Below are 27969 nucleotides of genomic sequence, written 5' to 3'. Positions count from 1 at the left end.
CCCAGCCCAGCTTACCCGACTGTTACGTCGAAGATGTTGCTGCCGACGGAACTGGACACCGCCATATCGCCGAAGCCCTTGCGTGCCACAATCACAGAGGTGATCAGATCAGGAATGGAGGTACCTGCTGCTAAAAATGTCAGTCCCATCACCTGCAAAGTCGAAGCGCGAGAGTGTGAATAATTTGTTGATGGTTCAATTTGGTTGGTGCCGTGACCAGGATCGGCAGGATCGGTCTTACCTCGGGCGGTATTCGCGAGGTTTCGCCGACGACGGTGGCCCACCACACCATCAGATACGAATAGACGGCGATCCACACGATCGATCCGATGAAGGTGATGGGGAAGAACCGCTTGCCCCTCGGTGTTCTGGTGTCGGGAAGTGTTAGGTACAGGGGAAAGATAATTGGAGCTACTAGTAGGTAGGTTATTCGTTTCCTAGCACCCTTTGGCCACGACATGCTCAGTGCTTCTGGTGGTTCCTCCTCTAATTCGTTACCCTGCAAAACATGAGAAAGGCATGAATGGGTTAGGTGCTGGTGGTACCTCTTGCATCTATTAACGTGTATCGTCTCTTGATCTAAATGAGCTCCAGTTTGTGTAAGTGTGTGTGTGTGTGTGTTTCCCTAGTTTCAGAAGAAAGCGCGCCCCAAACAGCGTGCTTCACCAAGGTCAACCAGCATCTTTATCTATTAACCTTCTTCCAGCTTCCGGAAAGGATGCGCTAAACGTCCGTCTCGGAAGTTTCAAACCCATGCACACACACACATCCACTCTCTCATATTGCTTCGAGAAGAGACCGAACGTAAAAGCTCGCCATTAAAAATACATCGTTTCTAACACACACGCACACACACGCACCCTTACATCGTGGCACACGCACACACCGCGATGTTGCCATCGTAACCCGGGGAAGACAATCGTACGTGTCACTTTGACTGGGAAGCACGCAGCAGTACGTGTGACAGAGTGCGCAATAAACGATTTGACAAGCTCTCCGCTCTCGGGAAAGCTTCCTCTTTAACGGTCTTCCCTCCCCGCTCGGGCGCTGGGAAAGAGCTTTGCCCTTGAAAAAAGTTCGTTCGGTTGACCTTTTTTCCCGGCATTCCCAGAATGGGTGGTGAATAGAAGGGGGGGGGGGGGGGGTCAAACGTACGAGCAGGGGGAAACTATGGTGTAACCATGAATTGGGGGATATTTTTGGTGAAACGATTAGTCAGAAAGTTCAAGGACCTGGTTGTGTTTCTGGTCGCTTTCTGGTTTTTGTGTTGTAATCGTGAGAAATTTGAATGATTACAATCAATGAGAAAACAGAGCGTACGAAGCATGGAAATGTAGTTTTTTTTCCTCGGCTGAAAGTCCAACTTTTAAAGGTTATCTTTTCGTTGCTGTGTTATTGGAATACGTTCGCAATTGCATTGAAGGCTTAATTGTGTAACTGGTACATTAATGTTTATGTGCCCTGCGCACGTTATTTTGCTCGGAACAGACACCCCCATACACACAACTTCCCCGGTTGAGCGCTCTGCAATTTGCTAGAAATGGGTTAATGGATTTATTTCATGCCCACGTGATTTTTCCACTCTACCACTCGCGTGGCTAGCCTCTCCGCACACATCCTTGAAAGCTTCCCAAGCGATCCAAACAGTATGTAAGCGTGTATCGCCGAACCGAAGACGCCACACTTACATGGGGGCGAAAGTCTTCTGCGGAGCAGCAGCGCGTTTGATTATTATTCCGTCAGGGTTCATTTACCCTTTCCCGCGCGGGCTCAACCAACCGGCACTAATGCTGTAACTTTGGATACGCAATACGCACTAAAGACGGGATACGTTCCCGCTCACACAGAGAGCTATGCCTATCCGTTGGCTATCTGGAGCCAAAACGTGGAGGATCCAAATTACCATCAATTATTGCCATTCGTAAGCCCTGGGAAGTACCAGGGGCGATGAAGAGTTGGAAGTCTGCCTTATCCCAGCAACACTGATACTATAAATGAATTCGTCAATAGGTCAATAAGGACAAAAGGCGCTGAAGTGGTTTTGCGTTTTCATCCTAAGCCGAAAACGTGCCGGTTCGTACATTGCTTCCCATCGCTTATCGCACGCAAACATCAAATGTGTTTGTAGCATTGTTTGGTTTCGGCTTCTAGTGTCCCTTTTTTCGAAAGCGCATTACATTTGTCTCAACACAAACGACCCCTCAGATCGAATTTCCCGGGCGGGCGAGCGAGGCTTTCCGGGAGAGTCAATTTACAGGACCCGAAAACCGTTCGCAATGTTTGTGCGATTCGGTATTGTTTTTCGGTGTGTTTTCGATAAGAGACTGTTCGACGGCGTTGCCACTGGATGGCAAACCCATTCGGCAGCGTTCTTCTTTGTGTGCTGTGATGCTGTGTCAAGCACTCTGTTTTAAGGACTCGGGAGAGAAAAAAGGAATGGAAAGAACCCCGGAAAGACCATAGCTTGGAATGGAGGCGAGATGGCACTGCAAACGAGCACTATGATGAGAGAATCATATCAATAATCATCTAACAGCGAGCCGCATCTAGATAAACGTTGAGTGACTCCTCTCTTCCGTCTCCGTTGATGGGTTGCCGCTTTATGACAACACACGCTATCACGCTTTTTCGGGCTTGGGAAAAGGTTGGGACAGCTCCGTTTGGAAAAGCACGACCCAGAATCGAATTTGCATATCGCCATTTTCAAATCTCTCATCACCGTGTGGATCCTCAGCCTCAACGGTTTGAGGGGTCCATCAGCTACGTGGACATCAGGCACTCGATTAGCAAATTCGAGCAAGTGAATGGTTGTAACTGTTCGACTGGTTTCGGGGCGCTGACGGTGAAGACAAGCAATGTTTTCTAAATCCCATCGACCGGAGCAAAAACTGATGTTTATGCCTGACAGGGATTGTATTTCAAGTACGGCGAAGAAAAATGAGCTCCACGGGGTATGCAAACAGAGTGAAACAAGGGGAATGGGGGGGAGCAATGTGGGATGTATTTTTGTTGTTGTTAGCACACTTTCCTCCCCGGGTACATGAAGAACCCTTCCCTTACCGCATAGTGTGTGTTTACGCTAGACAAATGGTCTTCCAAAAACGGACGGAAAGTATTTGCTGCCAAACCGGGCAGACAGACAGCTCACAAATCTTGAAGAAACTTGAAACCCGAAAGTGTTTATGTGAGTGTGTGTGTGTGTGTGTATGTGTGTGCAGCCATACGGGCACTTGCTTCCCATCTGTGCCTCAGAACTGTGTGTTGGGGCTCCTGGAGCTCCTGTGGAAATGTTGGAACCCTGCCAGAAGCGAACAAAGCGCCGCATTTGATTCATGTTGGGCTTGCTGGATTCGGAAGTGGAAGTTGATTCAAATCAATTTGCGGAAAGCGATTGCCCCTCTCTGCCCGGTTGCGGCACGGCAGGGTGCACTCGAAAGTAAATATCTTTCGCCAAAGCGTTTGCTGCCCGATTCATTTTAGCTCGATTGAATTCGAAGGTGGCATCAAATGGCACAACCGATGACAGGCCTGCTGGCATCGATTGTCGCAAACGTTTGTTTGAATCATACTTGCATGAGCTGCACCCCGGGTGGCACGGCTGGTGGTTGTTGAAGGAGAGGATGGCAATCGTTTGGAATTCTTTAGATGTTCCGGAAGAGGCTTTTCTAGCAATGCGATGCATATAATGAAATATTGAAATAGGCCCAAGTGTAGAGTGCCTTGGGGCTTAGGGAAAGAAACTATTTCCAGCCGATTGTTTGAGGGGAGTACAATAGCGAGCCTTGAGCACAAGCTGCAAAGATACTCAGAGCAAACTGGAACAGTAGCGCCCTCTATGGGAATTCTTAAAGAACTTTTGAATCGACTAACAAGGTCGACTTAATTTGACATGAAGTAGTTTTAGTGCCTCTTGCATTGCATGACATGTTTATTAGAAGCATTAAGGAACAAAATTGGAGTTTTCCCTCACTTTTAATTGTTAAACAGGAATGACGTTTATATGACAGCCGTTAGACTTGCCCTGTACGCTTGGGCACAAGAGCACTCCCGCCAGCCGACCAACTTGGGTTTAAATTAATTTTCAACACATCCATTTCGAATTTCGTTCGCTACTTTGCCTAACATTCATTCATATTGAACCCCAAAACGCCTCCGTGTGCAGGTATGCGCTATCCCACACCATCACCATCATCATAATCATCATCATCATCGCTGGCACGTCCATACCTGGAAACTGTTCCTCTTTTTCTGCAGTGGATGCAAAGACAGATCACGGAAGTTTTCCAATCGATCGGTGCGGGAAAACCCCCACCCCCAAGCCCGCACTTGTGCAAACATTTATTCAAAACTAGACACAGTTTATCCATCTTTCGCGCATAAAATATATCTGCCGGCACGTTAGTCCCGGGTTTTGAAAGCGGTGTTGAACGCCACCTCCCTCTGCCTCTCTCTCTCACCTCCACTGCCTCATGCACTGCCGCCGGTCACCACTCGGTACGGCAAATGGTAAATGGCAAAAATGGGTTTCAATTTCCATGCGCTCACGTTTTGCACAAAACGCCGCATGCAATATTCATCAGGCCGTGCTCCGTCCAACGGCGAGTCGGCAACAGTTGCTTTGCCAGTGCGATGGGGCCAACGGGGCCGCTCCATGCAAACTACCGGAAACCACACCGAAGGCCGTAGCCGCCCCGGAGAGTCGTCAGATAGTTGTCAATCAAAACCAGCTCATTCCGATGGGCAACGAGCCAGCACAGGCACACCGGTACGGTTTCGAGCCGGCCGTTCCCGTAAGCGAAACCTCTTTTCGCATTCGAGCCGGTGACGTCGTCGTCGTTTGCGGTTTTGTGCCGTGACTATAAATAGACGGCATTCCAGCTACTACCGTTTTGTGCCGGACGGGGTATCAACCCGCTCGCTTCTCTTGTAGAGCGGGCCCGTCTGGCAAGTTTCCACCGACCAGCGGGAGACAGAGAGAGAGACAGAGAGAGAGGGAGAGAAAAGCAACAGCAGCACAGGAATGCAATGCATTCCCCAGAGTCGGTCAGAGACGGGTTTGAAATTGAAATTGGCCTCAGGACTAATCGAGTTCCGAGCACGGGAAAAAGGGGTTTTGTTTCGCCTTCCATTCCCGTGATGGTCAGCCGTTTCCCCCCATTTTCCACCGGTGGACAGGGAAAAAGGAAGCATAAGCACACACGCTGACTGACGTGTTGTCGTGCTGTGCTGGACGGACCAATTCCGGATTATGCCCGTTTTGTTTTAGTGCTTGCCTGCAGGGCGTACAGGTTCTGCCGTTTCAAAGCGCGGTACAGGATTGGACTGGAAAATTGGACACTGGACTTTCCCAGCTGAGCCGAGTGAAGAACCGGCGATCCCCACTCGCCATGGTAACGTGTGTGGGATACGCTGATTGGTTGTTAATCGATTATAAATTGCGAACATTTTACCCCGACCCCAGCTACAAATGGGTTTAATGTTTTTTCTCTCTCTTGCCAATTGGCTTTTGTCGCTCGCCCCATTTGGCTGTTGCCATCCGCGAGTACTTACCGAATCAATTGTTGTATCTATATTTCCATTTGGACGATCGCTAGCTAAGGTGGTTTCTTTTAGATTAATTTTAACATGGTTCGCCGCGGACGAGGTCGCTGCGCCCCGCTGCGGCTTGGTGGCGTCCAGCAGCACCTTCAGCGATGCGATCGCGTGCAGCTGCGTCGCCTTTTCATCGACTTTACCTGGAACGGGATCTTTTATTATGTTATTACGTAATGTTAGTATGGTAATTTGCCAATTATGGATTAAATTTCTGCAACAAATTTTGACAGGATCGGTTTTCTTTGTTTCGTTTTCGTTTTTGCTTTATTCTCTGAGTCTGCGGTGGCGATGGCGGCGGCGGCGACGCTACACGAACAGTGTGTGTTGTGTTTGTGACGCGGACAGTGTTTTGTAGAGACGGAAATTTTCATAGACAGACAGATAGAGAGAAATAGAGATAGAGGAAGAGACAGAGAGCGAGAGAAACGAAGAGAAAGACACAGAAAGAAACAGAGAAGGAAACAGGACAGAACAGAGCGAGCGATAGCGAGTGGAGAAACAAGCTTTTTTTGTTTACTGTTTTACGCAATGTCTTTTCATCTGTTTTAACATTAAATAAAATACAGTTTAATTCTGGCTTTGCAGTAGCTTTTGCACCAGGATGTACATTGAACATGTAACGAAGTATCTCTAACATTAAACATACAATGAACGCTGAACAGAACAACACTACCATCACAGTAACAGCTTTCAACAAATAACATTTCAATTTTAAACAAAAACTAACATATTCGCCGGTTGTTTTACACTTTTATGTACAGCACTGTACAGCATTCTTGCTAGTGTGGCAGATGATTTGACCGTCGGTTTTGGCGAGCGACTGTAGCATTAAAATTAAAATTAAATTAAGGAAGCATACACACGACCACAGAACAAATTAGACAAACTTTGCGCCACTCCAATATGTCATTATTAGTTTGTGCGCTTGTTCCCCGCGGCTTGCTAAATCATAATGCGATGTGTGTGTGTGTTTTTTGTTCTCTGTGTGCTTTTGGAGGTTCCCTTACATCATTTCCGCCTCCGTTCGGGTGGAACATTGTGCATAAACACATTGCAAGTTGCGCTCAGCCCGATGGCCCGTTGCAATTAGCGCTTGGAAAAGTTTCCCTCGACACAATTACCCATTTCGGGGCGGTACGGTATGAACGGGCGTTTCTTTTTTTGTATTAGTTTGGGAGCGTGATGGACGTTAGGAATAGTGAGTGCTCACTTTCCCAGTGAGCTTTTGGTCGAGCAGCGAAAAGTTTGTAACGGAAGCCAACGAAAACACATGCGCCCGATACGTGCGTTGCAACGTTGCACCGGAAGTGTCCGTGTCGGGTAAAACGGTGGCTCCGGTGTTACGCCAGGCCTTATTTGAATTTAGTAGCTCGAACACGTGAACGGCTTCAGCGCAATCCACCGACCAAGATCACGTATCCTCCACTAGCCACTGTGGGCCACAAGCAGTAGCTACATAAATGGATCCATTTACATTCTTGCTCGAATGAATAAAAGATGGCGCTTTTCGGTGGGTGCTACCCGCCGATGGATGCACTCCGTAGTCGAAAGGGTTAATAAAGGATGAGTTTATGTATCCGATTAAAAGAGTAATTTGTTTAAATATTGTACAAAAAAGCGACATATTCCATTCCATTGCTTGAACAACTGCTGCAGTTTTGGTGCATTTTTAAAAGCCTCAATTAAAAGCTCTTTTCCATCCTGCAGCGCTATCAACGTACGTGAAGTGTATGAAATTTAAAACTGTCATCCAAGTGCATACCATCTGGCCTGCTATTCTACTTCTGTATGTCCGCTTTGCGTCATACAGTCGAACTGCCATGCCACGTGCCAAACATCCTTCACGCAGCAAAATGGCAGTGACGTGCATATCGGCGCACTTTCGGCGCACAAACAAACACACACACTCTTTGCTCTCCACTGCCAATGCACAAATGCACTGAAATGTGTGGCGATGGTGATGGTGAAAGCCGGGTGAACAATGGCTGTGTGCAAATGCTTACACACTCATAACCATTTTGCACAACACCGACCGGCCACCAGTAATGGCCGCTGTCGTTTTGCGCTTTGCCATCGGTTCTTTCGGTTTTTAATGGAACTGTTTACCCAGCGTTCTTGTGTTCGTCACACTTAAGGTTTGTGTATATGTGTATGTGTGTCTGTGTTGGTGAGCAGCACTAACCGTTTCGAACCGTGTGCACGAATGCACGTCCGGAAGCTTTGCGGGGCTGAGTTGTTGCTTCAGTGATTATTTTAAGTATTTTATGCAACGTTTCCTTCCGCCGTTTCGCGGCGTAAGATGGGGTATAGATGTAGATCGAGTCGGTTGGTGGTTTGGAAATTGTGGCTTAAGGAAATGGATAGTAACCATTAACCGAGATTACGTGGATTAGTTTCTACAATAGTTTAGATTTTTTTGCGAAGTCGTTTGCTCATGACACTCTTTTTAAAAGTAGTTTTTGAAAACATAAATTCCCTTTTCTAAAAGCAGTTCAAAAAATCCAAATCCTTTTATAGAAATTGCGTGTCAATAAAGAGCTAATTAACAAAAGCTCCTTCATCAAATTGCCCAACCCAATGTCCCGCTGTCCATGCTGTCGTGAAGTGACTAATTTTTCGTAACGAATATTAAGTGGCCATCGTCGAGTGGTGCAAACAGCAGCAAAACAAAAAAACACAAAAATGTGTACAAATAATGAGTTGGAGGTCAATCAGTGTGCCCGCCCATCGGGGCCCAAACGGGGTCCCGCAAACAAAAGGATTGCCCTGCCCGTTAAATGAGACAATCTGTGCGAAGAAGAGGAAAACACTCAACATAAGCACTGGACACACATACACACACCCACACGTGCGGCGGCGAGGACAGTGGCCCCGGGACACAATCGTAACCGCGGTGCGCAAAAGATTAATTGTTGGTTGACATGGCAAGTATTGAATTTTTTATTGCTTCCTCCTGTTTGCGGGTGAATGCAGGTAGTGCCAGACTAGGGAGGGAGGGTGGAGTGGTAGTATGAGCCTCACAAACACAGTAATGAAAGCAAAAGGACACCTATTTGAGCACCGGGCCATGCCGTGGGAGATGACTTGGCACACAGTGGCGTTTTTGGCGGGTTTTGGCGTAATGTGGTGCCGCCTGTGGAACGACGACGATGGAATCGAATCCATCACACCAAGCCACAGGCCGACAAATTGATCCGATTGTACCCGTCTCGGTGTGTGTGTGTTGGTGTAATGAAGGGAAAAATATACTAACGAAATATCAATTTTCCTTTGCGCACATTTCACCATTTTGAACGTTGGAAAAGGAACTGGTTACCGTGGGTTTGTGTATCGGTTGCTTTAATTTGCATTAAACATTTAACACAGGAGGTCACACACGGGTACAATATGGGCAGGGTTGGCCAAAACAGAATCGAACCCGCTTTTGCAGAGTGGCCATTAATGTTTTATGCCACCGCTTTGTTGAAATAAATCACCGGGAATTGCCGGGGAAAAATCAAAATGTGTCAACAATTTGGCGCGTAATTAGCAATTTGCTTGCAATTTATCGAAACCCGTTGCCGACATATGACGTGGTGGTGGAGACGAAAACACATTAAAATGAGATGATGAATAATAAAGCAACGAAAGTGTTATTATTTACATAAAGCATGATAAAGACGCACAGTAAAGACACATCGTCCGGCTTTCGAACAGATTAAACACAATCAAGAACGGAACAGTCGCTAACAGTTGTTTTGCTGAAGGTCAAATCATCCTCCCAAAAGCCAAAGCAAAGCCAAAGGAATGAAAAACTGAACTGATAACGCTTACGAGCGTGTATTGTAATTAATATAATCAATTTTTGGTTCCATTTTATTCCCGAACACGATCGTTTTTGTGCTGATTTATGTCATTTTTCCTCGTTTGGACAGCAGCTTGTTTCTCGCTCTCGCTAGTGTTGGCATTGTCGCCTTCGTATTTTTGCTTATTTCCAAAACTCATTTCATTAACTTAAGCGTGTTTTTGTTCTCTGTTAACCGACGCGACATTGTTTCGTTTCTCTTCACGCTTGTTTTATTTGCCTTAGATACAAATCATATTGCACATTCGCCTATGCCAATCGAAATGATTAACGACACACTACGTCTAACAATCAACGCAAACCGCAAACGCAACTTTCTACTCCATTTAATCATAAATGGCAAACATATTAATCTTCAAATGTACTTAAACTATGACCTACGATGGTTTTCCGCTCGCACGGCACCGTGGCGAGCGGGCTTGCAGGCTTCGTGCTACAAACCCCACTGCAGTCCACGCACTGTCCGAGCGCAAAACCATTGCACAGAACATATATGGAATATGGCAAGGCACGCGAAGCAGACGTTAGCCGGTTCTCTTTGCTGCTTTGCTGCGAGATTCCGCGCAAGGGGGCATAGAAAAATGACAGCACGCTGGAGCTTCGTTCGTAACGTATGCTTCGTTGCTTGCGCTTGTGAGAGGTGAATGTGATGAAGGGTGATGATGGGTTGGTGGTGGTGATGTATGCTCTTCTTCATTTTTATGCCAGCGATGTTGGTTAATGTGTGGTGTGACGAGAAGATTATTAATGATTTCACCAAATGGTAATGAAACTGCTTTTGTGGCAGAAAAAAGATGTCTGCTGACGGAGCAAACTATAAGCGGGAAAAGATGGGAAAAGGAAAATGAAGAGAAAGATAGCAAACACAAAAAAAACAGAGACACAGCTTACATAAAAGCATCACAGAGCGCAGAAATGGACGAAAGTGAAGGCGCACATTAAATGAGTGTGAGTGAGCGTTTCGTGGGGTGAGGGGTGGGGGCGGGTGATGTTTCATGATGTGAGGTTAAATCATTAACTTAAGCTCATAAACGGAACGGGACGGCAAGCCTACGAAGGGCCTGCTGTCGTGCACTTTAACATATTTGCGTGGTTTTATGCAGCAGTGATGAAAAGCGTACTTAAAACGCCTGCCAAACAAATGGAAACAAAAACACAGCCTTGGAAAAGCACAGGAAAAGCTCCCCTCGCGCGTTTATGTGTGTGTGAGTGAGTGGGAGGGGAGCGAGGTTAAAGTACATATAAACACAAATTAAACCATTTGCGACAGACAGAAAACAGCGCAGTGCCGCGGTAGCTTCTTCTCGTCAGCTCTGTTGGCGCGCGCGTGTGTGTGTGTGTGTGTAAAACGTGAAACAGCTAGTAACACAAAAAGAAAAAACACAACGAAAAACCATATCCAACACTCTAACGTGTATTAGTGAGCATGTCTTTATTCGCTTTATACAGCAAGCAGATCTCTAGAGATCCATATTGTGTTGTACTTTACATCAAGGATTAATGACTTGGTATGGTATGAGTGTAGGAGCGGAAAGGGGAACCAAAAGGGCATGATGCTGAGGACGAGAGGAGCTGTGATTGTGTGAGTGAGTGTGTGGGTGTGTGTGGGAAGGGTGGCGTGGTGGTGAATGACCGTGAATGAACGAGCATACATACAGGAGCCATCGGCACGGCACGGCACTTACCATCGTGCAGCGGGTCGATCGTGTGGATCATCAGCTGCAGCAGCCCGTGTCGGAATTTGGCCCCGGTTGCGGTAGGATTCTGGTGGATCGGTACGCTGCCACTGCTCGAACCCGGTGGTCCCGATCGGCTTTCCGAGGCCGCCCGCGACGTCACCGAACCGCCCGGCTGCGTGGCCATCGATGTTTCCGACGAGTTGGCGGCATTGCCCTGCGGAGGCGGGTTCGTGTTGCATCGTCGAGGTGAGAAGAAAACGGAAAAGTGGTTAGCGTACTGTACGGCAGGAAAGGTAGCAAACGAGCAAACTCGCGCACTATCCACCGATTTTTGTGTTGCGCCAATCGTGGTTATGGAGTGTGGAGTGTAAGCGCGTGGGTAGTGTCTCTTATGAGTTTTTTTTTTCGTTTGGAATGGAATGTAAAATTTTGGTTTACTTTTGTGTCGTTTTGTTTTTTAGAAAGAGCTTATTAATATAAATGCAGTAAAGCGTTTAAGCGGTTTTGTAACGAACACATTACGTATGTAATGAGAACAAATAGTAGTAGCTCGAAATGTAACACAAACAACAGAGGAAAACCGAATAACTACAGACGAGAACGAAACACAAGAACGAAAACGAACGAAAACTAAAACTAAAAGATGAGAAGCAAACAATTGATTTTTAAATTGGATTACTTGTTTTATCTCTAACAACTTTTGATTTTAAAAGGATTTTTAAAGTTGTCAACTGCCTTTAATTGGTAGAATTTGTATGCGAATTGCATAACTTTAGGCTTCTTGTCAGATTGTATCTCAATCCTAAAAGCAAATGCTGTTTATTAGAAATTCCATATTGCATTTTTAACTACAAAATATGAAATTGAATAGAACTAGATATTTTCTTCTTATTCTCGCTATAGTTATTCTAGAACTGGAGCTAAACTTACAATATATTGTCTTACAAACTCATCTCATGTATAGTGCGTCATCAAAGCTGTTAGGCTGAGCTTGACAATTTACAATCCATTCACCCATGAAACTAAATAAACAGCAATTTCTGCTCACATTTGACAAGCTCACTTTAATTCCACACTTTAAAATGACATCAAATCTTATGAGGGATCGTTAATAGTACGTCCTGCAAAAAATGAAAAAGTAAAACAACCTCCACAATCACACACTCTTTTTCTCCCATTCTGGTCCTGCGCTTGTTTCTTGTTAGCTTTCCCTTCTATCCTGCCACCGCAAGGCCCTCGCTACAAACAATATTGACAAATCATTTCGCTTTCCATTTACTTCCATCCCAGGCGCCCATGCCAATCGGTCAATCAGATTGCTGATTGGTCGGCAATTGCGCCATACTGCCTCATACACGGTTAGGGGAGGGCTCGTTTTTATTTATTTGTGACAAACTCTGTACTGTGGGGTGTCGAATGGAACGTAACATTAGAGGGCCATCTGGTATAGTCACACCGGGGGGTGTAAGGGTAGGCCATTAATCCCACCGCAGCTTATTTATCCATCATCATTTGCTGCGCGAGATCGTGTTTCATCGATACAGAAGCTTTTTGAGAGCAGCACGTTTTTAAGCGCACCGTATTTATTTATCACATTTTTATTGCATTTTTTAACGCATTCTCTACAATTTTCTTCATATTTAAATCACTCATTCTTAGAGGGCCACTTTATGGTGGCAACTGAAATAAGCACACGAACGCATAATTTATATCGATCATTATTTTTCGAGCGATTCGCGCAACGTTTGGTCAATCAATCCACCGGGCGCCTCCATCGGGCACGGGGCTGCTTGCTTAACATCCAAATTTAAACGAACCTTCGGAGCCAATTTCTCCGTAATTGGATGCGGAATATTGATGGGCTTGTCCGTCACGCTGTCAGATGCTCTTATTAATTAACGCGCGGATAAAATTCGCGCGTATTGTGTGTGTGTGCTTTCTGTGCGTTTTTGCTTTCGCTACATCTAAATAAAGTTTGTGCGCAGTTTTTGCCGCCACTTCTCCCCGAGCACCAGAGGGAATGAACAGCACGATGATACAAACATTAAACAGACCGTCCACACGGTATCTGTGTGGAGCGTGTGTTTTAAACAACTTCAAAATCATCTCGCGCCCCGGAAAAATGAAGCATATCTCTATTTGTTCACAACAAAAAACGCGCGCCCGCCGGAATCAAATGCGGAAGAACAAACAAGCGCGCAACCGAAGAACGGAACAACGATCACGGTCGGTGTGTGTCTGTGGGTGTGTGTGGTCTCGTTAAAAGTTCTCCCCTGCGTGCTGGGAAAAGAAAACCACGCGGGGCGAAAGTAAACAATAAATCAACGAGTGTGCTCCATCCCTGCTCAGCGGAGCCCAGGGTTGGAATGGAAAGGGAAAGGGAAGCAGCGCGCGAGCATTGTTATTTGCCGAACTAATTAAGCCACCTGCTCGGGCGCATTTTCAGCAGCACAGCAGCACGGTGTTACACTTTCTTTGCCGCGTTCAATTTTCACCGCTTTCCATTCCTGCACTGGCTGAATGACCAGTCGGTAGAGGCGCTCCATCCATCGTGGAAAGTGCGTTGTAGTTTCTGTTTCTGTGAGCAAAAGTTTTCATCCGCTTCATCATTCCGCATCCAAAGGCGCAGTGGGGGAGGGGGGAAGAAAGGAAGCGCTAACCAACAGCACTCGAAAAACACAATCACTTGTCGGGTGTGTGCTTTACAGCGAATAATAAAAGCAAAAAAAATACAACCCTCCACTGCGTAATCCATTCCAAGTACGCCGCAGACCGTGGGCATGTAACGCGGTAACGTCACAGCTGTGCCAGCGAGTGAAAATTGGCTTTGGGACAAAACAACAACAGCAACGAAGAGCTACTCTGCTACCCATCAAGCAGCTCGCGGCGCGTTGGAACGCGAAGGCTGTGGAACCCATTCCACTACACCCCTGTCTTATAGTGACAAACTTTCGCCGTTGTTCGCAAGGGCCTGGTGCTCCGCTTTTTGGACAAATTAAATGGGCCAGCATTAAAAGTTTGACATAAAATTATGGAGATTTATTATGAGGCCCGCTCGGTACACACACACACAAACCCACAATCATTGTTCCGCTGGGACCAGCATGAGCAGAGCTGCGCTTTTTGTTGTAAGAACGCCTCGCTCGCTCGGCAATGACTTTCCCTTCGGGCTACCGGCGGCTCTGGTTGGCTTGTTCTGCTATTGTGGAACTTTCATTTCATCTCCACTAGCACACACACACACCTTCACCGAAAGACCTTGCTCGATATTATTTCAATCAGACAAAAGTGGTCCCTTTTCGTTGGTAAGGCACCACTTGCTAGCACCACTCGCCCGGCTGGATAAAGAGGGCCCCAATCGAAGCCCCAACCCCGGGCGCTGTCTTTTCACAGGGGAGGATTTAAGTGGGCTCGCCGCCCCCTAAACCGGACTTAGAGAAAAGCGACAGCGCAACGACGATTTGCCCGTCCACCTTCCCAGCCAGGGGTGACATAATTTCGCAATCACGAATTAAAGCCCTCCGGCCTTCCGTTTGCGGCGGGGAAATAAATCGCTTCTGTGCGTGGATTGTGTGGTCAAAATAGAGCGAGTGAGAGAGAGAGAGAGAAAGAGAGAGATACAACACGTTCTTATAAAGCAGTCTCCATCGCTTTGGACAATCGCTGAGCGTGGCAGCGGCGCTGTGCGTGAAAAAAAGTGGTGCCTCCAAACCGCAAAAATTGATGGATCACATGAGACGCCATTATGTCACGTTTGAAGCCCCGACCGCCGCCCGGTGGTGGTGACAGCCTGTGTGGAATGCCAAATGATGGGTCTTTAAACAGTCAGGTCAAAGTAGAAAACGAACCAAACAAACAAACACACACACACGCGCGGGATTGCGTGCGGGATCGCTGTTCGTTCGCTCATGTCCGTCGCCGTCCATAATTGCCTTGCCCGCGCATACTTTACTCCTCGGATTTAAAGTGATGACTAGATGGGGCAGATAAAATGTGAAACAATCTTCGCATATTATTGCGCTGAGCTGGGTGGGAGGGGCAATGGGAAGGTTGGGCGCTTAATTGAGCACGCACGCAATAGGATTTGTTTTTTGTGGGCAAATCGGTGGTACAAGTTGTTTGCTTTTCCAAGGTGAGCGCTATCGCTGATGTAGTTGTACTGTGAGGTGTTTAGAAGAATTTAAGGATTTATTTGTCAAAAAACTAGGCTATTTTAGTGTGTTCGAATTGATCATTTCAATTCTCTGAATTTGTAGTAAAACGTTGCCCTACCTACTTCACCTCTAGCCATAATATCCATCAATTTATATGCAAATAGCTAGTCTATAGCCTATCCAGTTTGATTTTAGTATTAAAGAAAACTAAATATCCTCATAATAAGCAGCTTACTTCAATATATTCAGCATGGCAATCAACAATATTAATATTTTATGCCAATATAATGAATTTTGTTCATAATATTTGCTATTACAAGCATAGTTCCAGGGGTTGTCATAGTTGTGGAACACTTCCTTAACTTTTTCCTATTGGAAGTGATTTTTATATGTTGGAAATTGTACTCTATGGCACCCTTTTTGGATAGGCTCGTTGGAAATTCCTATTGGTTTTGTCCAACAAGGGTGCTAGAGAGTCCAATTCCCCTTACATTAAGCTCATTTCACGTAAGAGAGAGAGAGTCAATAAAATGCCCCACAGCTGTGAGAACTCCTGGAAAACGCTGTATCATCCTATAACATTTAAATACAAAATTGCCAAAAAAGGAAATTTGTACCTTCAGTGCTGTAAACCATCTCCTAATCAAATCGCAACTCTATCACTGTATCGCGCTTTAAAATTAAATCCCACTTTCCCATTTGTTGCGTTGTTGCGAACTTTCGGTTGCTTGCGGTTTCAACACGTACGCCCAGGCAAATTACCCATTCGTGCATTGGACGGCTTCCAACTGGCGGCTGGTCGTGTGAGCGGGGCTCTGGGGGAGGCGGCCCGGCAAGCCATCTGGCCCATCTTCCCAGCACTTGGCGTGGCACGTGGAATGCGAAGATGAGTGGATCATAAAACGGTGATGATGATCGGTCGATTCGATTATGATTGCTGGGTGCTGCAGGTGCTTGGCCAGCTGCCCTCGACTTGTTTGCACACACACATAGATACGCGAGCACACGTAGCCACACACACACTCTGAACGCTCCATGCCAGCCAATGTAAACAAGCGTCGGAGGCCATCGAAATCAAAGCAAACGCAAACACCAGAACGGCAGTTCCTGCTACTACTTTGCCTGCTGCTACTATCTCGAGCTATTTCCTGCCGTCTTTGACGAAATCAACTTGTACCATCTTCCATCCCATTCTCCAAAACGAGTACCACATCAAAAACCTATTTCTGCCCCCATCGAGAAGCTTGTAGCTGCTACTGAAACTGTCCCTGAAAGAGCTCCCACCTTGAGGAAGGGCAAATAGAGCGGCTAGCAGCAGCAGCAGCAGCAGTAGGGCGAGATGATGGGCTCGTGCTGTCACGCGCAGGCGCACCCCAATGGGAAGGGGGATGGGGAGAAGCTTTTCAATGCCGTGGGAAATTAATCGAGCTTTTCGATCTGGTGGGAATTTTCGGCAAACAGGCCGAAAAGGAATGCCGTCGTACCGTACCCGTGGTTGCTTATTGCTTCGATACTTGCCGCTGCGCTGGCCGGATTCACCGCACACAGTCAGGGCCACCGCGCACCGAAGAAGACAACCCTCAGGCACACGGTGGGTGTGCTGTTTTGTTTGGGGCCGGTTTGTTTCTGCGCTGCGAGAGCGAGACCGAGAATAACACTTTGTATTTTAAGTGCTTGCGCTGCTGCTGGCTTTTGCCCGGTCGCTGCCACAAACCGTTCTACGCCTACACAAACCGTTCTCGGTTGTCTTCTGTCAAGGTGAATCGAATGAACTGGTGAGGACGTAGCGTAGGACAATAAGGGGAAAAACACCCCCGTCCCGGTGTGGCCAGGAAAACATCGTGTTCACGTTGGAACATGTCCTTTCTGGCGGAGGCCTTACGGTGAACATATGCTACACGCTGGGTGCAAGGTAAGGCAGTTCGATCGCAAAAGGAAGGAAGTAGGCTGAGGGACCGTATTGAAATGATACGTGAATTGGAATCGAAAAACGGTATACCAAATCGATTGTGTTTCCCTTTTTTTAGGCTGTGTTAATAAAACTACAAGGCATGGGACTTTTTGGTTCTTCCCAGTCCGTTGACGCCGGGTTTTTTGCTGATCTTTAAATGTTTCTTTGTTACAAAATTCGGCGTGACGTAGATCCTTACCATTTCCAACCCATTTCTGTCAATGAGCATTACGAAAGGTCTTCCGAGCTCCAAACAAGTCGGTCTTACTTACTCTTCGTAGTCCATAATTTGGCTTTGATGTTCGTAAACATGTTATTTATACACCTCCTTCACCTTCACCCAAGACCGGGGAAAATGAAAACAAAACCCCCGAAAGCACAGGCTTGACCGCGGAAAGTTGTACCGCACCACACCATATTATTATTATTATTATTGTTATTATATTGGGCGTATCGGTTGCTTCCGATAAATTAGCATCTTTAATTAGCCTTCCGAGAAACAAGGAAACACACAAAACCCGGTCCAACCCCGACGACCTTCAACAACCGTGGACTCCGGTGCGCTACGTGCGCTATCTTCCCATCAGCTGAGCCACCCTGGGCCGGTGCCAGCAACCCTCGAACCACATTACTCTCATCATCCTGCGACCCAAACGAACCGGGAACCCAGTGTCCCGGAAGTGTGATTGCACACACAAACACACACACACTGCAGTGTATGTGTGTTGCACACCGCATCGAAAATGGGCATCGAATGGAAAATCAATTATTAATTCCCGATTCCTCGTCCAAAGCGGTGGGGGAATCATTCTGAGCGGTAGCGACGTGAATGCATCAGCCGGTGGATCAAGCCTGTGCAGCCGAACTGAATTTACGCTCCCATTCGTTAATTTGAAATCGAATTAATAAACACGTGATTCGCGCGGGTGTTGCGTGGGTGAGCCAGCGAAGGGGGGGGGGGGGGGGAGGAAGGAAATCAAACGAAACAGTTCAGGGCCGAAGGTGAATAAATTAAGCAGCACACTGTTTGGGTGTGTGTAGCGTGTGTCCTGTTTCGAGGGGGAGGGGGAAAGGTGTTTGATGGCTATTGGGATCTTTCCAATGCTCTCACCTCATCCCACTGCCCGAAAAATGGATGCACATATGTTTCGCATTTCATTAGTAAGTAATTGTAGCCTGAACCCGGCCCCGACCGGTCCCGGCCAGTACACCAACCACACTACACCCGTATAAATTATGCAAATTTATTTATGAAATTTCTATTCCGAACTGCTGCTGCTGCTGTTGCTCTTTATCTCTCCGGACAGGTGGGGCAAAGCTGTTGAGAGGCCGTTTTTAGCGAGCCTTTCATTCATCCGCACACGAAGCTCATTCGTTGCACACACACCAACAGAGCGACACACCAACATGAAAAAGGGGGGAGCTGCAGGCTGTGCTGAGCCTACCCGGGTGGAGCGGTCAGATATCAGAGCACCCATTAAGGGACACCCGGGGCCGTGTTGGATTTGCGGTGGTGTAAAACGGTAACAAATTGAATTTAATCGTGGCTTAAAGATTTCATCACCGATTTCATATTTCACGCAACCGAACACTCTTCCCCCCTGCCGTTGGGAAATGTGAGGTTAAGCTGCACTGGGACACCCTTATTTGCGTGCTCTCACGTGTGTGTGTGAAAAATCAGAATCTCTCGATCATAAAAGAATCACGCTTCACTACTGGCTCTGGTTGGGTTGGGTGCTGGTGAGATTATCGCCAGCATCATTTACCACGCTTTGCGAAATTCCAATAGGAAAATAATATCCGGTTCAATCGGTTCAATCGCAAAGCCCGCGTATGGCGTTATTGTGAACGTTCCTGTCCCTTACTTTTACCCCTTTTTCCGGCCTGGAACACTGTTCGGCGGTGTGGATCACCAGTCGGATGTGGTGAAATAATAAAATCGCTCCACAAAAAAGGCGGGCACGAAATGGTCCACTTCTCAGTATCGCACGATCATTAATCTGATGCAATTTCAGCATCAAACACAGCTGTGACATAAAACCGAGGTGCAGTTCGCGGGAGCGACAGGGTGAAAATCATTCACGCAAGGAGCGTTTAAAAATGATATGAACATGACTGCCAGAGCAGTGAATGCGGCGGGAGTTTGATCGTTTGCTAGCCCTTCTGTGCGTTGGAGGGGAGCATTCTGCACAAGAAATGCTCAATATTTACGGTAGCAAATGCCTTTGCAAGCGCTCCGCAGAAGGAAGGAAGCTCCATCTAAGCGCGATACAATTTCGTTCAATCAACGGCAGCAGGAATTTGTTACACCGTGTGCGAAATGTATCGATCTCTGAAGAAACTCACATTCTCACAGCTCGCCCGCTCGTTAAGCGCTTTCCACCCTTTCCACAGCATCGGTAGCGCTCTTTCAACACAACACTCCTTTTGCTGTTGCTACTGCACATCCGTCTAACCTTGGGCCGCGCACGGTAAAAGCGGAAGAGTGCGAATAAATTTTCTTTCTACACTTCACCCCCGTGCCCCTGTTGTTTGCCCTCTTATCGCAATCGACATAAATCAAACAGAGGTGGCCGGCGGTGCGGAGGTGGTGGCAAAACTTCATCCCTGTCTCGTGCTGTCTTCGGTGCGGTGGGAGCTCGCCTTGTGCCTGGTGGATGGCAGCCCGAACGGGTTAAGTTATGCGCTTTACCCACGTACCTCGTACGGAAAACATTATCGCTGGCGCACGGGCAGGAAAACATACGCTTCGTTTCGCCGGCGATCCCGGGAAGAGCGTTAAGTATGGTAGCAATTATCATGGAAATTTATTTTCGTTCGCCAATTCTATTTCAAACAGCGTGGCGTTGGAGCTGCCTTACCTTTGCTCCTCGCGTAAAAACCACCCCCGTGTACACAAAACACTTCATTCCCCCGGCTACACTTCACAAAAAGGGGGAAGGGCCGAATGGAAATCAATAAATTATGCCCATCCCAAGCGGGACACGGTTGGATGAGATTGTAATTCATGAATTCAATTTATCATCCACGAAAAACATTACTTCGTCCCTGGGCCAGTGCCCACTGCCGGGCGGTGAGATAAGAACGGCCTGTGTTGCGTTTGCGGGATGCAAAATGGAGGGCGGATTGATCATGTGGAGCGCTCCGGCGGGGGTTATTAATGATTGTCAATAATTGAACGAGTGCCCTTTGGTGCCGGGGGAAATGCTGGTTTTAAAACGTAGCCAGCGTTTGAAGAGCGTTCTATAGACGTGTGTGTGTGTCTGTGTGTGCGTCTGTATAGAGGTGTTTTGTGCTTGTAATGTAATTGTAATTATTACCGCGAGCTCTTTATCATCGCCCATCTTGAGGCTCTGAAGCGTCGTTTGGGTGTTTTAATGGATTTTGTGCTTTTAGTTGTTCTTTTTTATTCCCTCTTCTATTTCTCCCTCTAGCACTAACAATATCGTTCGCCTTTCACTGCTACATCGGCAAATCCTTCTATGCTCTAGCTTCTATTGGGAGCTACCCTATACGCTGGCCTGAAAATCCTGATTGATTGTTTTCATATCCTTCAGAATCCTTTTTCTATCATTGAGCCGCACCAAAAAGCTGGCAGGATATGCGAGGAAAATCCCCCAAACTTCTCATAATCCCACAACATTCTGGATTGTCACTGCCTCATTGTGGGGCTCACTATGGTTCGGCAGCTTTGGTTGGGGCTACGTTTCACTAACGATCTCATTAGTAGCCTTGACAGCAATCAGATTTTATGTACAAAAACTTTGCAAAACAATCTAAAGAAATAAGAAATCGATATTGAAAAAATGGAAAAAAATTAATTTGCTATAAGTAATGATGAAAAGTAAGTCAATAGAGATAAAACTGCTACTGTTTTTTTTTTGCTAGTATGTTGCTACGAGAACGTTCAGTAACAGGAAAAGAGTAACCCATCGAGAAGTAAATGTAACTAACAGAACAGGACGTATATATATGTAAAACCTAACACACATTCCAAAAAACGCTCTAAACGAGAGATAACGTACGGTCGGCAAAAATAATGCTAATATATATGTATAGATATATAGATATAGTCAATCATTGAACATCACTCTAAACGGACCACGGAACGTAATAAACACATTCAAAGTCACAGTAAACGGAACAGCAACGGTTTTTTTGGCAACAAACGGCAACAGCTAAATTGGCTAATTTGGAGAATGCGTTTACCCCTAAACGAACAGTAACAAATCAATCGAACGAACGGAACCAATCTATGGACATATGAGTAAAGAAAAACACGCCAAAACTGACACGAATTGTAACGAAAACAAAGTACCAAACGTCACGGTGAAGAGAAGAACGGAAAATTATAACTCACTGTTTTTTTGAGGGAAAGTTTTGTTCTTGGTTCGTTGTTGGCAGAAAGATAGATGAGTGAAAACTAAAAGGCTTCTATATAAGAGAAAATAGTACATTGTTGCTGTTGAACTGTTTGAAACTATTTCTTCCAATTTCGCCATTGTGAATACTTCGTCTGCACGTATGTAGAATGAATGCTTTACCTTAGAATAGTAAGTGCTTCAAACAACTCCGTTCCCTGAATTGGCTTTTCGAACCAACATCCAACATGATTACAGACACGCTTTGCCGCTTTCCCTCGTTTTTGTACAAAACACTAGGCGTCTCCATGTAGTATCAACGCGTCACCGTGCACCAGGCGTCTCCATGATCCTAGCAACCTTACTTAAATAACCATTTAATGCTTCGCCCTTATCACGGCCCAAGTATCACAAACACAACCGGTGCTGTGCCGGTGTAGCTTAAAGAAGTTTGCCGGCCCGGAATCTGCTGCTCTTTAAATAAATCCCTGCTATCCCCACCCACGTCACCTGCTTCTACCCGGTCAAAAAGCAAAGCCGGGCGTGGAATAATTGTGCCCGGTTGCTCCCTGCTCTCGCTAGCCCCCTATCTGACTCCCTATCCCCCCGTCCCGCTCACCGGTAAAGTCGATAAAATGGCAAGTTTAACGGCAGTTTTCAGTTTCCCCAAGCGACGAGCGTCCGATTGTTGTTGTGGCACCAGTTAATCGCTTCGGATTTTATCTGCCTCGCATCTATAATTGACAATTTTAGCAAAAGTTTCGGTGGCCCGGTTCCCGTACCCTGTTTGCCGGGGTGCTTTGGCGGGGCACGTGTTTGAGTGTTGGGCGAAAGTTACAAACACATTCATAGTTCGGGTTGGTGGAAGGCTTGCAAGGGGGAGCGTGTTCAACGTGGTGCTGTGGTTCATAGAAGAGTCGTAAGCAAACAACGCTCCATAGAACAGTTTAAAGCGGAGCTTTTAAAGCAAAAAAGGCAGCCATTTTCTCTCTCTCTCTCTCTCTCTCTCTCTCTCTCTCTCTCTCTCTCTCTCTCTCTTGCGCGTTCAGCTTTGAAATAGTCTCTTTTATGGTTAAAGATAATCCGTTACACGTGTGAATGCACTGTCTGGTCGGGTGAATCTTTGCAGCAGCTCGTTGTTTCGTCGCTTCTAAGTCATTGACCATTTATAGAAGACTTTCTCCAACTTCTTTTCCTTTCTTTCTTCAATCCCCAAATGTTGTAGATCTCATCAAAGCAAAATCGAATAGAGCGGCTTCGTCGCATCGTCATGCAGTGTTTATTTTTCCTTTTCATAACGACACATCCTTCCATTTTGTACTTTTTTGTGTGATGTTGTCTTGCTTGTTGCAGCCGTAACACGGTACAACCAGCAATGTACGCAAGAACAACGGCAGCACGCCATCGCCATCGAAAGCGTGCGCCACCAGAAGATGTCTTCACACTCATACTCGTACACTCGCTCGCCCACAAAAACCCATACACACGCTTGCAAAAAAAAAACAAAACACACATAAACGCACACGGGCAAACATACATTCCGCGCTGGAAGAATGCTGCTGCAACCGGTGCTATAAATAAACCCATCAACCGTTCGGCGAAACATAGAACGGTAGCGTAACGCGTTCCTCTCCTCATTCTCATTCCCTGTCGGTCGGTTCACCCTCACCCGTACGATAATGTAATTGCACGGGGTGGTAACATTTTGCTACCAGCTCGTGTCGCTGTCAAAGCTTCTGACAGCTTTTGCACATTCGGAACGGACGTGTTCGCGCTGAGCGCTGCGGAGGAAGATCGAAATTGAAAGAAGAAAAGCTGTGCGCGCACAGAGAAGCTACGTTGCATACGGAGCTACGGCCATTGTTTGTTTTTAGATGTCATCAGAAGGTAACAATTCAAACAGGGGACCAGGGCTAGTTAGTGTTGGTGTGTGTGTGAGAGAGTGTGGTTTAAACTCAATTTGCATGTTGAGAATTTACGCAGCCTCCATTGTTCGAAGTGAGCTTGATACGTTTCACACAAACTGCCATCATGCTTTGGCCAGAATAATGATAACAATAACAATAGCTGTGCCATTCACCCAGCTTCCGATTATCATTTGAACAACAAAAGCGTTCGCTCGCTCGTCCAAAAGATCGCGCGCGCGTCACTAATGTCAACGACCTGTTCCTGCCACAAAACTGGCCTTGATTCGGTTCGCTCATTTGATTTACACCACAATCGAGGCCTAGAAGCTTGCCCAAACTTCCATCGCTTCAGCCTGGGACGGGGAGAGCTACCCCGGGCTGACGTCATGCCAGCATCACGGTCACTGGAAAATAGCATTTTTCCGCTGAATCATTAATAACGAGAGGAGCCCCGGGGGCCCGTAGGGTGATGCCGGGCAACTAATTCAACGCTATCAATTTACACATTTAACAAAGCGTACTATAAAGGAGCGCGGTTGCGCCACTGCTTAGACGGAGGGGGCAGGAGCGGCCTGTGTTTTCTTCATTTACACTTCAATCAAAACTAATGGGTGAACCATCGAATTAAATGTGGTACTTGTGATTTTCTGTTTTCTCAATTAAAATGCCTTTCAGCGAGGATGAGGGAAGCGTGCAATGGGCAATGTAATTCCGAGCCCTGGAAACCGATCCCTGCTCCGCGCGGTGAAGCCGTTTATGCGGGTGAATCGTGCAACCGTGCCAGAAAGAACGTTGGTGATGGTGTAATTTACTTTTAAGCGTCATAAAAATGGCACCGGACCATTCAATGGTGATTTAAGTTTTACGATTGGAAATAATTGCAAGTTTTTCGGTAAGAAAACAGGGCAGATAATTTCAGCGCCATTTCAGCCTGGGAATGGGGAACGGTTTTTTGCCCACCGGCGGAACAAAGCAACGTGCCATGAGGGCACCCAATTTCTCAAATTGATTAATGGTCGCTTTCAACACATCGAATGCAGCTTCTTCTGCCCGTTTCGGTCCAGTGCGGAGGAAGCTCAAACAGAACCACAGCTTACTTGCCTACCAAACAGGCGCACAACTACCGCTTTCATGTGAAGGCGGCATCCGGAAAGCTTCCTCACCACCATCACCACCAACACTCCCAGAGTCCCGAAACGATGCCGTTGCGTGATGATTTTATCTCCCGTGCGATCTAAAAATATCGACCAAACCAATTGGACCAGCGGGCGACGGGCCGCAACCATCGCCATCGGAAGGATAGCGTTTGATAAATAATCGCCAGAGAATGGACAGTAATTCAACACATAAATTCGTTGACTTTTTGCCTCGTGTACGGGCGGGCAGGGGAGCTTTCGGTTCCTTTGGTGGTGGTGGTGGTGGACACAAAAGGAACGTCGAAACATTCACCACGGTTCGATCGGAAGCAGAAATTGGTTCGAGAATGTTCTCGGATCCAGAAGATTATCGTGTTTGCTTGGGCGAAAGACACGTGTCTTAGGAGGTTGGTGTGGGATGTACTGGTTGTGGTGGTAGATTTTTCGTGGTAGAAAGGAAATGTAGTATTTGTTCAGTGCACATTGTTGTTCTATTATTTTCATTTTGTTGTCGCAAGGACACACTCATGAAGAGTATTTGTCATATTATCTGTTAAAAATGATACTGATTTAAAATAAAATAGTTCCCATGAAGTTTCATCTCCATTTCAAAGCGCCTAAAGGTAGGCAATACAAATCAATAAGTACCTATTAGCATCAAGTAGCCATTTGAAAGCTATTAATCACACCATTATCAACCCATGCAAGCCGTTAGTCACCGCAAAAGTCAAGGGCATTAAAAGGTCGTCGGCAGCTACCCCCGGTCTCCGGTCGCAGAACCATTTATTTATTTGTCTGGTAAATAACCGCCAAACATAAAAACCAGACTGTCGTGTATTTCTCGCCACACACATAAAAACGCCTCTATTGTGCAGTCTGATTCATATCATTCGAAAGAAAAAAAAAAACCACCCAACTCGTAGCGCCAACCATCCATCCAACCAGATCCAAACGCATACTCTGCCCTGTCAGACAAAACTAGCTATCAGTAGCTAGCCAACACCAGCCCCGCCGTAGTCCGCCGTGGGAGAATGTCTCGGGAATTTGGGCCACCCAGTGCCAGACGCCCGACGAAAAGGGGTTGTGGCGGGGCCAGTTGAATTTGCCAGTGCCGGGTCAATCACCATCAACCGCCACCCGCAGTTCACTCGGGCGGTCCACCGATCGGCTACTGACAGTGTGACACTTTCACCATTGCTGCAAACAAACAAACCGTACAAAAAAAGAAGAAGCAGTCCTCTCATGCTAAGCCAAAAAAGCTCACAAAAAACCAAACATCCAAGCCTTTGATGGATCGGTTTTACTGACTGGTTCCGTTCGGTCTCGGCACCCGGGCTTTCCCCCCGCCACATTTGCGACCATTTCAATTGACATCGTCCAAGACCATCAATCACTTTCGGGGTTGGCATTCCACGGTGCTAAACTACCGCAGCTTACTAGTGCATCAGGATGTACCAGGCAGTGCTGCTGAGCTGTGGCTGTGTCAGTGTGCTAGAGAGTTTCTGGCTATCGAGCGGATTGCAATCCTAAAAGCATCCTCCTCCCCCCCCCCCTCCTCCCCCATGCTCGCATTGTGGGATTGATTGACTAAGCAGCAAGCTTGCAACCCGAACCGAGCTGAAAAGAGAGCCAATGCCATGGCACTCCATTTGATCGACGAGCAATCGGTCGTCAGAAATTGACGCTAAAGTGAAAAATTGTTTACTGACTGCGGGAATGGCCCATTCCCCGGGAATGGATGTAGTGCAGAAGCCAAGATAAAAAAGGGATAAGCTGGCTTATCTGCTGCAGCTCAACGCAGCAAAATAGCAGACAATTAATTGCAAATTCACGAAAAATTGCTACAAATCATTCATCAAAAGTTGCTTTCGATTACAACAGTTCGGCTCCACAAAAAAACGGGCGATCACTCACACTTGACAAAACTCTTCACTTGCCACAAATCAAGACAACGGCAACAATGTCTTCATATCCATCCAGCATCGCTTCCGATGATCGGCAAATTCGTTCAGCAAAGGTCAGCAAAGTGGAAGTTGGACCCGCACGGGAGGTGAGGGTGGAACGGGAATAGAAAAAAAAAGTTCTACCGACCCCATGCGGCTCAACTTCCTATTGTGGGGCACGTCCGCAACCGATTGCGAAGAGCAGGGTATGCGTTTGACTGGAACGCATCGATTTATCATTCTTCCCGCGGTGACATCTGCTTTCGATGGGCGTGCAAATTTTATGCTAACGACTAATGTCAGCCACTTTTTGTTGCCGTCCCCGTGCGTGTGTTCTTCCTCTTTTACTGCAATGCACAGACACATACACACACACAGATCGGACCTAAAAACTGGCATCAGCTTCAAAATCGGACACATTTCGGGTGGGCGGTTGACATCGCCGCCCTGTGATCGATTTGCGGGTGTTGCTTTGTTATGCAAATGGAGGAAAAAATCACTCCCACTGTACGGCACTGGCCGCATTGGGAGGATGTTCCGTTTGCGGAACTTTGTGCGTACGTTTGAGTGTGCGTGCGCGTGTGTTTTTGTGTGTCGATCGGGTAAGAAGTCAACAAATTTGGCTTCGGTAAGATGTCAAGCCAAGTCAAGTCGAATAAAAAGCGATGCCTTTGCTGGACGCTGGGTGATGGCTTTTTCTGATTCTTGTTTGTGCCTGTGGCATTTCTTTGTGTGCGCGGCAGAGTTCAATGTTAACGGCACGCATTAGCATACGAGAACACAAAAAGGGCACGGTCTTCCGGGATTGGGGTGGTGTTCAAGCGCACCCTAATGAGAGTGTTTTTATTGCCCAGCTCAAGTGGAGCGGAGGGACTAAAGGGCATTGGCATCGATTTCTTCGCAGTATTTTACGTTCAGCGGCTTGGTAAGGAAGGCTTCATACTTTTTTATGTGAGGAATAAAGCATGACGTGTTAAAAATATGTCGTTTAATCAGTTTAAGATCAAATTCAAACATTATTTTGCGTTTTTCGATGGTTGCATGGCTTTTGAGCTTACTCAAATTGTATTTGTCGGACTTTTGACATGAGATTGCATACATTTAGGCGCTTATTCAGGCAAAATATGCAATCCGTCTCAAAAAAGTACCTCTTTAATTGTGTTTTTCTACTTGCTGTACGTTTTTCCAACAGTTGTAAAGCGTTACTAATCGCTCGCCATCCAACGACATGCCAGCTTAGTAAAACGAGTCTAATTGTAGCAAAATTTAATCTGTCGTCACCACTAAGCAGTGCCCACCGCTGCTGGGCCGACACACTGTTGAGCCACTGTTGGCGTGGTGGAAACCCCTGACACACACACACACACAGACCCATAACGTAGCCAGCCAGTGCATCCAG

General features: G+C 46.6%; 1 protein-coding gene across 7 annotated transcripts in view; it reads right to left on the bottom strand.

The window, feature by feature from the left end:
• The window catches only part of LOC4578011 (sodium/potassium/calcium exchanger Nckx30C), a 71320-nt gene that overhangs the window by 7030 nt on the left and 36321 nt on the right, over window positions 1–27969 (bottom strand). For 6 of the 7 annotated variants that reach the window (XM_061654687.1, XM_061654695.1, XM_061654688.1 and 3 more), the window contains exons 4-7: window positions 11125–11332; window positions 5551–5747; window positions 242–499; window positions 16–152 (exon numbers count right to left, since the gene is read on the bottom strand). In XM_061654687.1, the coding sequence (XP_061510671.1) occupies window positions 16–152; window positions 242–499; window positions 5551–5747; window positions 11125–11332 (800 nt within the window). The remainder of the gene's footprint in view (window positions 1–15; window positions 153–241; window positions 500–5550; window positions 5748–11124; window positions 11333–27969) is intronic. The other variant, XM_061654694.1, reaches the window with a different exon arrangement.

This window comes from Anopheles gambiae, chromosome 3 (genome assembly GCF_943734735.2).
Source record: "Anopheles gambiae chromosome 3, idAnoGambNW_F1_1, whole genome shotgun sequence".
NCBI lineage: Eukaryota > Metazoa > Arthropoda > Insecta > Diptera > Culicidae > Anopheles > Anopheles gambiae.
The sequence above is the reverse complement of the archived record's forward strand: the minus strand, read 5'-3'. Positions and strand labels throughout refer to the sequence as shown.